This window comes from Polyodon spathula, chromosome 12 (assembly GCF_017654505.1).
Source record: "Polyodon spathula isolate WHYD16114869_AA chromosome 12, ASM1765450v1, whole genome shotgun sequence".
NCBI classification, from domain to species: domain Eukaryota; kingdom Metazoa; phylum Chordata; class Actinopteri; order Acipenseriformes; family Polyodontidae; genus Polyodon; species Polyodon spathula.
The window spans coordinates 8,853,110-8,869,945 of record NC_054545.1 but is presented as its reverse complement, the minus strand read 5'-3'; the positions used below and the strand labels follow the sequence as shown (position 1 = coordinate 8,869,945).

Sequence of the window (16,836 nt, the reverse complement as noted above, 5' to 3'; positions counted from 1 at the left end):
ATTTAGTCACCAACTATCTGATGGCCAACATCAGGTTACAACTCAGTGGGTTTTTACAGTGTTGATCTTTGGCAGCTCATGTGGAATAATGTTTACATCGCAACACAATGAAAAGGACACATACCATCCCAGAGTAAGACTTCCTTCAAGAAACGAATCACACATTCAATACAAGAACACCAAAGCCTGCTAATAGCACTGATCTCTTAGTCTATAGGCCCATCTCTTGTATTACTGAACTGTACAGTATCTGATTGAATTCATATTTGCTCAGAAACATTAATCTAGGAAAAGACATTTGCAAAGACTTAGCAGTTTCTTAATCGCACTGCATTAAATCAATATATCTTATTAAACACCATAACAGTTACAACCTAATTCTTTGAAAAAAAAAAAAAAAAAAAAAAAAAAAAAAGTGGTGCCTTTTTAATTTGCTTGCGGTGTATGGGAGTTGATTTACTTATGAGATTGTGTATGTTTTGTATTGTTCTTCAATTGTTTGATCTGCCTTTACTGTTTCTTATGCTGGTAGGATGTTTAGCATTGCCTTCTGACAGCAGGGCCTACTAGTAAACTAGCTTGTTGCTAAATTGAGTTCCCTCTTAATTAGTTTAATAAACTGCTTTCCAGCTACTGATTGGGAGGTGTGGTTGCTTTAGGGTAAGGCTCCCCTTTCATGTATGAATGCATCATCTGATAGCTATTAAATTTGTTTGACCTGCATTCCTTCTTTGAAACATATGGCATCCCATATCAAAATCTGGTAGCAGTTATGAAGACAAGTTAAAAATAAGTACAATTTAGGATTTATGAGATAGTCATGGTAAATTACTCATGGTAAAGTGTTTTTTACAAATGACTTTCTATTTCCTAACCTAGAAGGATTATTTTTTTTCCTCATGCAGTTTGTACTAATAAGCTTTAACAATGGTAAACCATCAGCATTACACTGACTAACCTGAAACATTCGTCTAATTGAATCATCAAAGCTTAATCTCAGAATGTGTGTTTGAGTGTTAGAAGTTATGGAAGTTATTTCATGTCAAATTATATTTGCATTCCCAACACAGTTTTACATAGTGTGACTAAAACATCTTTGGCTCTGCAATGTAATTTCAAGTATTTCTTTTTTTCCAGCTAGCGATTGTGTTTCTTGGTATATGGAGGGCAGGGATAATTTTCAGATTGGCCTATGAAGTAAGCCTTGGGGAAGATCTACCAGATTACAAATTGTAGTCTAATTATACTTTTGCTTTGAAGAATTAACAGACTTCAATTACCGCTCCAAAACACTCAGCAATATAGGTCAGGTTCTAAATAGGTTAACAGAGACGTGGTGGTTTTACAGCAGGCTCGTATAACACCATTCACTATTGTGCTTCTATCTGGAACTGGGATTGATACAGGGAACATAAGAGCAGAAGAGACCCGAAAGAAAAAAACGTACAATAGCTGTAATTACCAGACAAATACCTGTTTTGAGAGATGCCAATTATCAGGAAACTAAATAGTCTTGAGCTGGCTGCTGTACTGTAGATCCCTTTGTTTTGTTGCTGTATGCATTGCCGTGCCTTGATTTCCAATGAAGCACATTTGTGGCAGAATTGCATGACTTAATCTCAATTTCCATAGCTCCAATATTCAAATTGAGTCAATGAAAACTATTGTAATTTCTGGAAAAGCTTAATTCAACATTTTTCAGCTTTTAATTAGGTAATCTCCATAACTTTACTAATTGTGGCAGAGTAACCCAATAGGGACCCCTTTATGTACTGTATGTATAACATTGCAGGGTCATTACTGGGATCAACTCAGGATGTGTGACAGCTATTAATGATTTTCCAACACCTTTACTCTTACATATACTGAATATATTAAAAAATGTTTAGCATCTCAGTAAATCAATAAATGTAAATGAAGTGACTAGCTAAATGTCTTGTTTTAAAGGTGTGTTTGGGTTAATACATTTCACAGCACTTCATTTGGATCTTGGCTGAAACCACAAAAGCCTGTCATACCGCCTTAGAAACTAATTAGGAATGTTGTAAAAAAAAAAAAAAAAAAAAAAAAACATTATGCATTTAGTGCTCAGAGTTGAACATAAGCAACTCATTTTAGTGAAATGCTAATACAGTGTGCCAAAAAACTCTGCAAGTATCCTCACACATGCAAACCTAGTTAATGGGGTTTTTCCATGCGAGGAACCACAGTTTTTCTCACATGTAGGATTATTTGGCTGGATGACATCAATCATCACTGAATTTGCATATTCCAGAATTCTCAACCTTCATTTTTTGTCTATGCTCATTTGTCGCTGTGGATACATTTTGCAGATTTAGTTTATGATTTTTCTCAAATGTTATTTTGAATGGCTTTCTACATTTCTCTTACTATTCTAGAGTTCTCCTGACAAGCTCAAAGTCAGTTTAAGGCTGTTTTGATTGAACAATGTTAAATCAGTAGTGGAGCAACTGAGCCCAGAAACACATAATTATTGCAAATAAAATGCTAAGCCATTGAATTACATTTGACGCTACTTACTCTAAATATAAATATGAATAGAAGGGGCTCTAGTAAATTGATATAACTGTGTCAGGTAATAACTGGTTAAATCTTAATACTGCAACCATATCATCAATAAGTCATTTTTTTAAATATATATTTTTCTCTGTACTGTGTGTGGAAAGCCAAGGAGAGACCCATTTTATTTATTCAAATGGCTGCAATATTGAATAAACCCTATGAGCTGCAACAATCTATCAGGCTACCAAAGGCATTTGCATGGTGAAATATAATCTTAGACAGACAAAAAAGAATAGGTAGAAGTATTTACCTGAATCCCAATAAATTGATTTCCGGAAAGCTGTGCAGATATTGCAGAAAAATGCAGACAGGCATTACCTGTTTGTGAAGCTGTCTCTTAATTAATTCTGAGCCTTGCCTTTTTATTGATGCACTGCAACAAAATGAGGCAAAAGCTAGTTTGCATTAATGAGGCCAGCCATCAATTATGTGGATTTATAATTCCGACACACAGTCTTTGATCTGCAGCATTCCTAACTCAAACACTACTGCTCAAAATATGTTGACTTTATGTTAAAAAAAAAAAAAGGTCAGAATTACAAAAGGCAGATTTTAACTGTATTGTGGGTTAGGCTGGAACAGTTTCTTTTTCTTTCATGCTCCCCATTGACTCCATGTTAGCAGCACATGAAGGATGCATGTCAGTGCTTTCATTAATCAAAGTTGTGAGCAGAAAGCACATAAGCAACCATTAAGATTGCCCTGGATGTTATGGAAATTCAGGAGAATCTAAATTACTTTCAGGCTTTGGGGGAACCTGATCCAGATGTGGGAAGACTAAATGAGTGCTCGGGATTGATTTTTATTGCAGTGGAGTGTGGGTGTAGCCATGGACATTACAGTATTTTCATTTGTCGAATTGTATACCAAACACAGCAGGAACTGGCTTCAAGCAAATGTATTACACTTGAAAACCACATTTGCAAACCTCTTTTAAGACTGAATTTCCGTATTGCTTCAGTTATGCCTTTGCAGTGCTCGGAATTGCTGAAATTGAATAAAACAATACCTGTACAAAAGGAAGCCCTTTGATGCATGCTTTTGATATGCAGATTGCAACCCATTTTGCTGAGGTGATGACATTTGGATAAGGTGAATGCTGCAGACAGATATTGTGTCTTTCAAATGGAAAATAACTCCTTCAGCAGCAAGAAAAAATTAACTGTTACATGGTGATTTATCATCATTATAAAACTTCTATCCAAAGAATTCCTCACACTTCTCGCTGTTTGTTTATCAACTGTTAAAATGGACTTCTATAGACTCCTATTCAGACATTCTACTGTTGCTGTGAAATGTGTTATATAGAGTATTATACATGCTGTTGTGCAAGTTGGGATAACACCGAGAGTGCGCTTCCTGTCTCTTTATCAAGTTGTATTTAGGCTTTTGTACTGTATATAGAAAGGTACAACTTTGGCAATTAGAAAAAAGGAATTTCTATGTGATTCATAACAGCCAGTACCATGACATTCCTGATGGTTGTGTCGCACTAACCGCTGTTGATTATTCAGCTACTTTTGAAAATATCGTCACTGAATAAAATCTAAATGAAGAAGCATACGTGCATTGGAAATATGCTAAGTGGGCTTCTGACTGGGTACATTACCCATGAGAACTCTTCATTTTAGAATGCATTGATTACATTCTAACCAGCTTTGGAAATCAATAATCCAATTATGTCTCCCATATAGTGGAATCTTATTTTAATGTTATTTTCAGGATCCAGTAGCTGGACATGAAAGACATACTGCAGCATAAAACCCATTGTGCACTGTTTGTTTTGGCACAGGGTCTGAGTGGTGCATTGCTTTGAATGTGAAACCACTATGAAGTAGCAATGGTTGTACATGCTCCTTGTAATACACTACTGCTGTATTTCTGTTACTTTTAGTCTCTAATTAATGTCATCCTTTATTAATACCACAAAATAACAATAATCATTAAGCATAATCTGTTTCTCTTATAAGTTTCCCTGGGATTCCAAACAACAAGCCCCAAGAATCAATTGGGCAATAAAATAATGACATTAAAATACCAATTCATATTTTGTTGGATGCAGGCTACTAAGATTCTCCCAGTGTTGTCATTTGCAGAGGTCATATATTTTTTTTTTTTTTTTTTGCAGGATCATGGTAATCTTGCTTGTGGCTGATTAGTTCCTTTGGGGAGCACTGTGCATATTTCCTTGCTTCACTGTTTTAGATAAAGTTGTTCTTCTCTATTTTGGATGATGATTGGTTTGGAATAGCTTTAGCTAACAGAAGAAACATCTCCAGAATATCTTTACCCCAGTGTAGGAGTTGAAAGGATACTCTGATAAGACTCTAAACCCACTTCTGAATAACAGTAAATGTACATATTTATAGCCACCTAGGCATCAGAACTTTTAGAAATTCAGGCCTTCAGATGAATCTAAAAATGTATGAGCTTTGTATTAATGCTAATAAATATTAATAACCAGTTGTATCTGACTGTTTTCCTCCTAGCAGTACAGGTACATTTTAATAATTGACACATACAATCTTGGCAGGATTTTGAACAGGAGCAGCTGAAAGTGTCAGGGACAAAAAGGAGAATCATATCTCTATTCTATTGTTGTTGTTATTATTCCAGTGCCTCCCCCTTTATAACTCTGTAGTTGGGAGCTATAGTTAAGAGACTGTGCTATTTGTGTTCTGCGTTATACCGAGAACACTAGTGTTAGTATGGGGCAAATGGGAGCCATGACTGTACTAACCTGTTCCGCAGTATAAAGGGCCGCCTTGTAAAGGGGGAGCACTGTATTATTATTATTATGCTAATTAGTAACAGCGTATCGTTTATTTTATTATATAAGCAATATAGATACAGTACATAAAAGCTTTTTTTTCTATCAATTGACACAATGTGTTCCTAAACACAACCAATTCTGCAGTATGTGGTTAATAGTTTTTAGTTACTAGAAACATTTTGTTTTTCTAAAAACATTTTAAAGCATGAATGAATATCTTTTCATTGAGGGTTAATTATTGAATTAGTTATACTTATGTGTTTCACTGACGTTCAAAACAAAAGCCATTTTTTACATGCACCAAACAGCATTATGTTTTTTCCCAGTGCCCACAGCACTTACATTTCACAGTTTGATCTACCATAGGTTATTTTTCTATCCAAATCTTTTGAATAAATAATGATTTTTGTTTGAGTGAAAAGGGACGATCAGTCAGGTTGGGTTGTCAAATCTGCATTAAGTGCTTTTAACGCTATTTTTTGCAGAGTGCGTCATCCTTCATATTACAGGTCTGTTTGTATTTCAGTTTGAGTAGCAGAATCAATACTTGCATTGATCAAAGCCAGCCGTTGAGATTCATTTCTACCAAAATGATAAATGCGGGTTTGTTATTCAAAGTTCCTTTCAGCTCTTCAACATGTATAAACAAATGTTTTGAATAACAGCTCTGTAGTGTAATATGATCCACACAGCCCTAAAAACCCTAGCTTGCCTCATGAGCAATGAGGCATTTAACACGCTAGGAATGAATTGCATACTGGCAAGGGCCGCTGAGGATTGTTATTGGAAGCAGTTACAGCCTGCACATGGAAACTCCCCCTGGGGCTAACACCGTTTGGCATTTGCTGCAAAAATGAACAGAGAGGCTTTCAATCAGATTTGAATGGAGGATTCCAAATACCCTCCCTTTATCTGTGTAGGGAAGTAAGTGAATGGAGGGGGGTTCTCAGTCAGGCAATATGATGTCCAATATGGTTTTGTCCTGCATCTCCATGGGGAAAGTGAGGATAACTATTGGTTAAAAAAGATGTCCTATGTTAGGCCAGTATACGTCTTAATGAATGTGTTCCTGTCTATCTGGAGTCCTTTCAGCTGAGTGCTTATTTTCATTTAGATGATCGCTAAGGAAATAGACCTTTCCCATTTGTTTGTACAGATGTCGCCAGTATTGAAGGGAGCTGTTTTTCAGGTTGCTTTTTTATGCAAGTACTTTCTAATCTCTATGCCAACCTTTATATGGCTGTACAGTATATTGACATATTCAAAATCACCATTGAAAGTAGAAACCTTGTAGATCTTTAAAAGGTCTCATGAATTTGTTACATTTTAAAACTAGTAAACAGGCTTGAATGGATGGTCCTAAAGTTTCATAGTTTGTAGTTATATATCTAGATATATATATATAGATATAGATGATCTATATATATATCTATAGTAGAATATATATTATATATATATATATATATATAATATATATATATGTCATGTCGTATGCGTATGTACATTTCTCCATCTTGATTAACTTGATCTAGCCTGTATTCAGTATGAATAATGCAATAGTTCAGCATAACATTCTGTTCTATTGTAATGAAAGCTTATTCAGGTAATAAGGTTACCTTCAAATGGCCAGTTAATTAAAACCTATTTTGGGATTATTATATTCTCTTTTTCATTGACCGAGGGAACACTGACTTGGGTATAAGTCTGTTAGCAGCAGATGATTTTATGAGAAATCCAGAAGACCACGTTTTCTGTGGTAACGCTTATAGAAAAACATTTCAGCAAGTCCATTCATATGGTAGTAGCAGTTGTATTTAAATGTTTACACATGTATATTGGAAATTCCTCAGTAATTCCATCAGATTGGCATGCCTTTTAAAAATGACTATTCTACATTAAAATATGGACCATCATCAACATGCCTCTACAAATTTTCTTGGCCAGTCTTGCAATGAATGTTGATCCTCATGGATCTGATCAAGGGCAGAGATCTTGATTAATGAGAGGAACTGTTGGTGTTTCTGAAATGACTGTCCTGTATTGTTCCTGTATATTATCAATACGGATAATTAATAAAGTGGGAGATTCATGAAACTAAGTTTACATTTATGTTGGCGTCTTTAACAACAGTATACATAATATTTCTTGCATGCAAAACTTGTGTGCTGAATCCAAAAGACTTTAAAATTTCCTAAATGTTAATGTGTAGTGAATAGGACCCCGTGGCTTCCACATCTTTTCCCTTCACGTTCTCCTCTTCCCTGGTCACAGGTTTTAAAAAACAAAGAGCATACTGCACTAATAATGTGGTAGTTTGAAAGTTTTTAAGGCAGCTGCTTGAAATAGTGTGGTACAAAGGTCAACACTAACCCAAGTGCATGTTTTTTTTTTTGTTTTTTTTTTGCTACATGAAATGTAACTGGATACCCTGTCAGAGATTTCTCTGATGTAAACAACCTTTTTACATCAATGTGATGGATGGGGGAAGGGGCTGTTGAGGTCACCACCGAGCTGAAGGCTTAAGAAGGAAGCAGAGGCACATTTTCATTCTGATCACTCAAGCTTTTACTGCTTTAAGAACGGCATACATCATCAAGAGTTTGGTTGAAAGGGGGGCGTGGTGTTGGAGTCTAAATTCTCCTTTGATATTTTAGAAAGGAGACAGGTCACAGTGTTTGCATGGCTTGAAAGGTCAGAATATCTCAAACCAATTGTATATGTGGATTTTTCTGTCAGTGGAAAGACAATGTGAAAACCCCACACTGCAGAGGGGTTTGGGAATCTTTTGTGTCAAGAGTTGAGCTACCCTATGGTTTTGGGGAATGCTTTCAGTATGGCAGTATGGCAAAATACGTTTTCCATGTAAGCCAAGCAGAATTCAGATACCTCACAAGCAATATTCACACACATATATATATATATATATATATATATATATATATATATATATATATATATATATATATATATATATATATATATATATATATATATATATATATATATGTGTGTGTGTATGTGTGTGTGTATATATATATATATATATATATATATATATATATATATATATATATATATATATATATAAATAATATGTAATATATATAATATATAAACCTATACTTTTTGAACATTCATGTAGTAGTTTGTAAAAAATTAAATAGTGGGGGATAACTTGAATTTTTACATATTGGCTTCATCGTGCAGTTTCCATATATTTTAGCAGTATTGAAATTTGTTACATAAGCATGCAAGACAATTACCAGACCTCTGGCTAAAACATTTTGCATTGCATTCAGTGATTTTCATAAAATGATATATTTCTATCCAGTGTGTGTCTTCTGTGTTGTTTCATGCTCATTTCAATTAAATAATACGCCTCAGTTAATTTGAATCCATTTGGCTGATTTCAAATACAAAGTAGTCTAAAGTTTATACCATAATTTATCCTGCTGTCACCCAATCCACTTAGCTCTTCAGCCACCGGTAAGTGAAAACAGGTTAGCTCCAACCCTCAGTGGTACCGTTATTTAAGGCTGTGATTATAAGCAGCACATTGATACTGGTGTATAATCAAGCACACATTTTATATGCTCCAAACTGGTTTGCCATTTTACCTTTTACTCACCAAGAGTCTGAGAATAGGTTAGCTTGCTGCTGGGATGTGAAAAACATTACTTTACCTTGAAAGAAAGCTTAATTAGATTAGTTTGTGTAAATTAAAGAAATAACAACACTTGTATCTGTCATGCTTATATATATATATATACACACACACACACACACACACACACACAAGGGTCAATAAACAGTAATATAATAATATATTTATTTCTGACTTTTATACTCGGTTAAAGCTGATCTTTCAAATTCTTGCAGATAGAGTTGATTCAAAGTTGTTGCTCATTTTTTTAAACCTAAATAGGACCATGTGTTTTTAAATCTATATGGACACAAAACATGAAATATTGGTAAAGCCTTGAAAGACTCCATCAGAAAGTTGCTAAACATCAAAGGGATATTTGGGAGCAACCCCTTTAAATCATTCTAAAATTCATTCTGTATCTACATCCATTTGGAAAATCAGTTTTCAAACTCAAAGAAATCAATGGAGACATACAGTATATAAAGAACTTCATGGTAGCGCTCAAAGTGAATTGCCTCTTTGTCATCGCCTATAGAATTCATTGAAGTTTCCTTACTGTGCCGAGCGTATCGTAATAGCAAGAGCCACTGCAAGACATTTTATTTCACGTTCCTTATTTTCAATCCGTGTTGATGGTGGCATTTATTGTCTGGTGACATGGAGCGCAGTGTTTCTCAGAATCCACTGCTTGAGTTAAGAAATTCTGTTTGACAAATAAAGGAAAAATTACAATAGCAGCTCAGAGATGTACTGTTCCTTTCTACTTAATTGACTTGATAGCTACATAACCAAGTATACACAGCAAGCCTTTCATTTTAATAAACAGTATTTATTTGTATTTGTATTTTTTATTAAATTGAAGGGGTTGGGTTCATGTCCTATTTAATTTATTTGCAGAAAACGTGTTAATCCTGTTAGAAAAGATTTTTATAAAGGTATAAAGGTTCATAAATATCTGTGGTAAACATGACATAATTTAGGTGAACAATCCTATTAACCATACAACAGATTAAGATAGTATTTGATTACATTTCAAATATAGTTTTCACACTATATGAAAAAAATACATAGTATTTATTATTTTAAGTATATTATATTATATTATGTTATATAAGGCTGCTTTCATATGGTTTAATATACAATATTCACTGGTTTCTAGAGAAGTGTTTTTTGTTTTCTTTTTTAAAGCATGCTTTGCTATGCTAACATGATGATGCCCCCAAACCGTGCAAAATGGTTTCCATGGTTTCTATGTGGCCCAGCCAATAGCAAATGAATAATGCAGCATTCCAAGCTGTGCATGATTTGGTCATTTGACTAAAAAATTGTTTATTGGGGGTTTATCTTTTTTGATTATACATTCATAAATATATACATACATACATAAATACAATACATTCATAAATATGCCAACTGCAAGGTGTATTGGTCACTTTGAGAAGCTTCAAAAAATAATTCCGGTACCATAGTAACAGTAAAGAAGAAACAAAAAATAATACTCAATGATATGTGCTGCACATAATGAGTAGCTTAGTGCTACCTTGGCTGATCAAATAAAACAAAAAAAAATGTTTTTTTAATTTGAAAGACTACAGCAGCTGCATGAGTTTGGAGTCCTACAACATCCTGGCTCTTGTGTTAATGGTATTGCAACATTGCTTATCGACCAGTTAGGCACTGGACAGGACTGCGACCTTACTTGAGCCATACACTGGCAAATCTTCATACATTCATGAGTGTTTTAAATGTTAATAACCAGACTTACTAAAGCAGCTTTCAACAATCATCAGATATATTTACCATACTACCTTCTGTGATTAATTTAAAGTACACATATGTTAAATCCACCTTTATAAAGGTTGAGTTTCTATAAAAACAAATTAACACTTCTACCTCGCTTTCATTGACAGCCAACGCGAGCTGACTCAAGTGTGCTCGAATTGGTCTGAATTCTCCCAGAACTCGAGTTCACGGACAGCTTGAGTTGGTAAAAAAAAAAAAGGAGGCGTTTCCATGTTTTTCCGAGTTACCCGAGAGTTGGGCAGGAAATACTTGCGAGTTAAAAGGTCAAGACGTAGATTCACTGGAGACGGTATTGCAGTCAAATTGTCAATGATTTAAAAGACAAATCCATCTAGATATTCTTTCACATTTGTCTCATGCAGTACATATACCTCTGACAGACTGGTATGCAGAACAGGGAAAAGATTTCTAGACAAGGGAAATAATGTATCACATGTCAAGGTGGATATGAGAATGGCTGTGGTTAAGCCAATTTGCTGAAAACATAAAAAGTAGACTGGACATTTCCATCCAAGGATTGATAAAAATTGATCTGATGCAATCAGAAAACCAAAGTCACTGTAAACTGCACCTGTTACTGTTGTAGGACTGTTCTTTTTTATGTTAAGCATTTTTCATATTCCTTTTTATTTTTTTACAAGGGTTTAATTAACAGCCAAAATTGTTTATACTAGACTTATTAGAAAGTCTATAACTAAATGGTTGATTGTTATTGTAGATATTACTAAAAACACCCAACATCCAGACATCTCAAAGTCCATAAACAAAACAAAAACATAAATTAGTTCTGCATAACGAAGCTGATTGTACCAGCGCTTGCTAGTCTAGAAAGCCGCCTTTGTTGTTTTTCAAGTTGCTGCACTGGCATTGTAGGATGCTAGTATAATGAGTTATTGTAAATTAGATACAGTTTTAGCAGATATTTCATTCAGTAAACACTTATTTGAATCTTTTTTTGGAATTAAATGAAATGCAGTCTTGCATTTATACTTTTTTCTTTGTGAACGCGCTAAGTGAAAAACAGCAATTCAAAAACCATCAAAATCCCCCAAGGTTGAAAATAAGCCGAATTTAATACCAGCGAAAATGTCATGTTATACTGTATGATCCGGCCCCTTGCAACAGTTTTGATTGACATTTAGTGATGTCATTTACTCCCAGGCCAAATTCAGAATTTAGAATTCAGGCCAGCCCAAGGAGTGAAATCGAACCAGAGAATTGGGGATCCCACCCAAGTTGGGAGCCAACTCGAGTAATTTTAAAACATGGAAACGGGGGGGAGGGGGGGTTGGCAGCTCGAGCACGTACTCTGGTTATGTGGTTCACAAAAATGTGGATCAAAAAGACAGCTAATTGATAACATCTGTGCTGTGAATTTCAGCAAAGGCCAAATTAGATTACCTATTTTCTATTTTAAAATGTTTAGTACCTGGCCTATAAATATCACAAACAAAAAAAAAAAAAAACATACAAAATAAACCATTTTAGTTTTTATTGGAATTCAAAATATGAGAACCACACAGATATATATAGAATGTTCACCACTTATCTGGCATGGTGCTGTTTTCAGTAGCTTTTCGGTCTTCAATACATTTATTTATTTATTTATTTATTTTGGATTTGACACTGGGTCCTTTTTACTCATAACTCATATGTTAATAAAATACTGTTTGATGAAACTGTTTGGGACTGCTATTGGCTTCTTTAAAAAAATGTCTACAACAGTTTAATGAATAGCAAGCTTTATTGATGAAATAGACTTAAAAAAAAAATATTTATATAGTTTTGAAAGCGGTGTGACTAGGGCCCACTGTTTCTTTTAACTTTATCCTCAACGTCTTTTAAACATCTTCTGGAGAAGCATATTCTGCATTCATTCAAACTGTTGCATGATCCAAGGACTCTGCTTTTGTAAGTTATTGAATGTTCATTCTACATAGTTGCATTTGAACTGGGTCACTGCATTTGCTCATGTGCATACAGAACATTTAAAAAAAAAAATATATATGTATTATATTATATATTTTTATATATGTAAAAATATATAATATGTCAATTTTGAAACCCACTTTTCCCCTTTATTATTAAGAGGCAAACGTGTTTTTTTGAAAGAAGCCTTTGACAGACCTGTCTTGAAAACTAGGTTACGGGTGCTGACAATATTGATTCTGTAAGACTCACTATTTGTCATGAACACAGTGAATTGATATTCTGTTTTTGCTATGGAAGAGGATTAAGTATGCATAAAACCATGCTGTTCTTGTCATAGCTATACAGCTAATAATTCATTCATAACATTTTGTATGTCTCGAAAGCATTATCATATTTTTAAACTGTCTAGGTTTTGTATGTATGTGGCATGTTTAATGTAAGTGTTTTAGGTCATTATTGTAGTAATAGTTTAAAGACATTTCATAAAACACTGGAAGAGATACATTTCTAAAGTCATATGCGTCACTGCCATCTATTCATTTAAATGAGGGAACCTGGCTTTGTAACTGCTGTGTGCTGTCCCTAGATACTTTCATAATTATACAAATATTTGTAGTAAATATTAGACATATCTTATATCTTGGTGAGTACCTTGTCATGAGGCAGTTTTAATTAAGCCTTTACGTGACTTGCATAGCCTACCATGTTGTTGTAAGCTAATTTTAAAAGACGAGAAAATGCCTGCTTAGGTCACATCATCCTTGTAAAAACGAATACTGTTTATGTCAGGCCCATGCTGTGACACTGTTTGCTACTCGGGCGCTATACTGTATTTGCAACTCGTTTTCTTCCGGTGACATTACCTTTGTAAGTAAGTGAGGCAAAATCACTGAGACATGTCAAGCTTCATTTGTTTCTCATTAAGAATGTTTGTTACACTAGATTGCAACTTTGGCATGGCAGTGTCCTTTGTTTTTGTTTCACTTCTATGATTTTACAGTCTAAAGCATATGTTAAAACACAGGAAAGTACAATAGGCTATATTAATGAAATAATGAAGATCCCTAAACAATATATTAAAACTTTATATAGGTTAAAACTTGTAAGGTTTCGGCTTTCTTTTCTATTTGCACATGAAACAAACTATGCATATATTCAAGCTGTCTAAAAAGGCTGCTAACTGTTAGACAGTGATTTGTGATTTTGTGCTGCTGGCAGTTTCTGACATCCGAGTGATTTATGAAACTCCATTACATTACTTGCTTAACCGTAACTCTTGATGAAATATTTGCTCTTCGTATTAACTTTGGGATGACCTGCGATGAAAATAGCAGAAGACTGGTTCTTCATGGGTTAAATATTTGGCACTCTTACATTTTAAAGTATTCTAGTCAGCACTGCTGCTGCTACAGAGGTGATTGGCATGCTTGCCAGACTTTGTCTGTTGTGGCTCGATTTCAGTACAGCACTGGAGGATTAATTGTGCTTTTGCTGCATGACCTTTGCATCCTGGTCACGACTCTGTGTGAAATATCCAGGTCATCCTTTCATCCATTCAGTAGGAAATGAAGTGTGAACAGATGTTGCTTAGGCTATATTATCCTTAAATGTAAAAGTACATGCTTACCCAGGAAATATCTCTTTTACCTTTCTTAAAACAGAAAGAAAATGACTTATACAAGCAAAATAATGTTAGGAACCCATGAAGATCTTTCACCTTAAAGCAGCTTTTAAGTGGCTTCTTGTTCAGTGCCTTTTTTCCACACAGACATATGATGGAAAAACAGAATATCAGAATATTAGCCTTTGGTTGATTCTGTGACCTGTTAGTGCCTTATATTCTGGGATAGGCCACTGATGCAGGATAAGTTAGGTGATGACTCCTCTGGAAGTTTTATGTTTATGTAGTATTCCTTTAACAGTAAATCCAGAATACAGTATGCTTACCTTTATGCACCGTCAAACATGTTTAGAAACCATAGCAATAGGCTATCTAAGAGACTGAAAAGATTCTAGCCATTGTTTCAGCATCCAATGATTGTAAACCCCGGGAGCCTTTAGGTCAAACCTCACTGTGGTAGTTTATAAATACTATATTTCAGTTGACCTTTGCAAATATTCATCATATCACCAAAGTTTTCTTGTAAAAAAAACTTTACATCCTGCTAAACATACACATCTTTATTTTTTGATAGAAAAAAGAAAATAAATTTACTTGATGAATCGTATATTGTAGGTTTTGCCTGGCTGTTGTTATCATTGTTGCCCTGCCCTTGTGTACTTGTAGAAGCATCAATACAGAATTGTTTTTTATTGAAATGTAACCATTACTTCTGTTCTTGAGAATGATGGCAAGCTACTGGTTCATTCAGCCGTATATGTATAAGTATAAGTATATTTGAAGGGCATATAAATTAATGAAATGCATTTTCACTTGATCAGATTAAAAAGTGTGTTCCCATTCTCTGCTCTTTTATATTGATTAGTGACTGATATGGTATTCATGGTAATGGTATATAGTAAATCCAAATCCAATACATTGCAAATAGGCATATTGAATTTCACCTTGAAAGTTTATTAAGGCAAGTTGGTTTTATTTTTAAATTTAAATCCGTTCCCCTGGTGGATTTGCTTCTTCAGAGTCGATACTTTTAAGCTGAGAAAGCGTAGGAATGAATTGCAGTTGGCTCACTGATTATAAAGAGTGATTTCTTTTGAGAAAATCACTTCACCTTCTTGTACATCAACCCAGTCATCTAATGTAGGATCACATTGTGTCCGTCAGTCTTCTGAAACGAAATGTTCCATATATCAAGAAGATGCTATACTATTATATGTTTTTTTTAAAGTAACAGTGTTTGAATTAATGGCAGCATATTATTAGCTAAGGCATAATCCAAGACATGTTAACACATGGTCATAAACATTTTCTGTATAAACCATTGTTTATTGTTTTTGTGTTACATTAAGTCGAATTAGGCTTCAATTTGTGCACATGCAATTTGATGCTCCTTTTTAATCTCTAATAATTAAAAAAAAAAAAAAAAAAAAAAAAAAAAAAAAAAAAAGGAAAAAACCTGCTTTAGCCTGCGTCAATTTTGCAGTTCTAAACAGATTGCAATAGCAGCCACATCTTGTAAGTCTTCAAGCATCCTGTAACAAAATAAAACAATCTTGCATGACAACAAAGGAGGAGCCGGCTGCTGTGCTTGTGGTGTACTTTGTGTAGTGGAGCCTAGCAGATCCAGCAGAATTGTCCTAGCAGGACACTGGCTCCAAGACCTGGTTCAATTCATGCAAGAGGGCTGAGTTGATTGAGATCATGGGGTATGGCTTTGCTCTCAGAGTAGCAAACAAAAACATTATAGATTTGTAATAAAATTGAAATTGAAACTGTTTATGGTAAAAAAAATAAATAAAAGAAAGCTGCTGTGTGTGTCGCTGGTGCTGCGCCTTCCTAAATCTTGTTCAACAAGGATCAATTAGAGACTTTGTGTAAAACTTGTGCTATATATACAGTTCATTAATTATTGTGCATAGTGTTGTTGTGAATCATCCGTTGTTAACATTAAAAGTTGATGAATAGTAGTGTGACTTACAATAGAAAAAGGTTAAAATATCTATACTAAAAGCTAGGTCTTCCAAGAAAAATATACCAGTATTTCAGTATAAAAAGTATGACACATATAGAAATAATAGAATAATTTAAACACAATTGTCATGTCTTCCAAGTCACCTTGTGTTTGTTCAATGAATGTGACATCTGAACCTAGGTATGCGGTAGGACATGAGGTGGACAAAGAACCTTTTGAATTGAGAATGGAGTGCCGTGATGAAAGAGGGACTGCAAAGCAGCATCAGTATGCAGGTGCTGTCATCCTTTAGATGGTGAATGTCATTTGTTTTCCTCTTCCAGCTCTGGCAACCTGCTGACTGAATCCTTTCCAGCTTTTGAACCCCCCTCTAGGGGTTCTGGTCGGGCCGAGGTAGCTGCCAGCACAGCTGTACAGAAAGCCACTGATGTGCTTCACAACCTTGGCAGACTGAAGAACGAGATGCAAGGCCTGTTGCAGGTGAGAAGAGAAAAGCACTCCCAAAC

At 34.7% G+C, this 16,836-nt stretch overlaps 1 protein-coding gene across 1 annotated transcript in view; it reads left to right on the top strand.

The window, feature by feature from the left end:
* LOC121324318 (TALPID3 protein-like) overlaps positions 1 to 16,836 on the top strand; it is a 158,525-nt gene that overhangs the window by 51,237 nt on the left and 90,452 nt on the right. Inside the window, exon 10 of the mRNA XM_041266041.1 lies at positions 16,654 to 16,810. Within this exon, the coding sequence (XP_041121975.1) occupies positions 16,654 to 16,810 (157 nt within the window). The remainder of the gene's footprint in view (positions 1 to 16,653; positions 16,811 to 16,836) is intronic.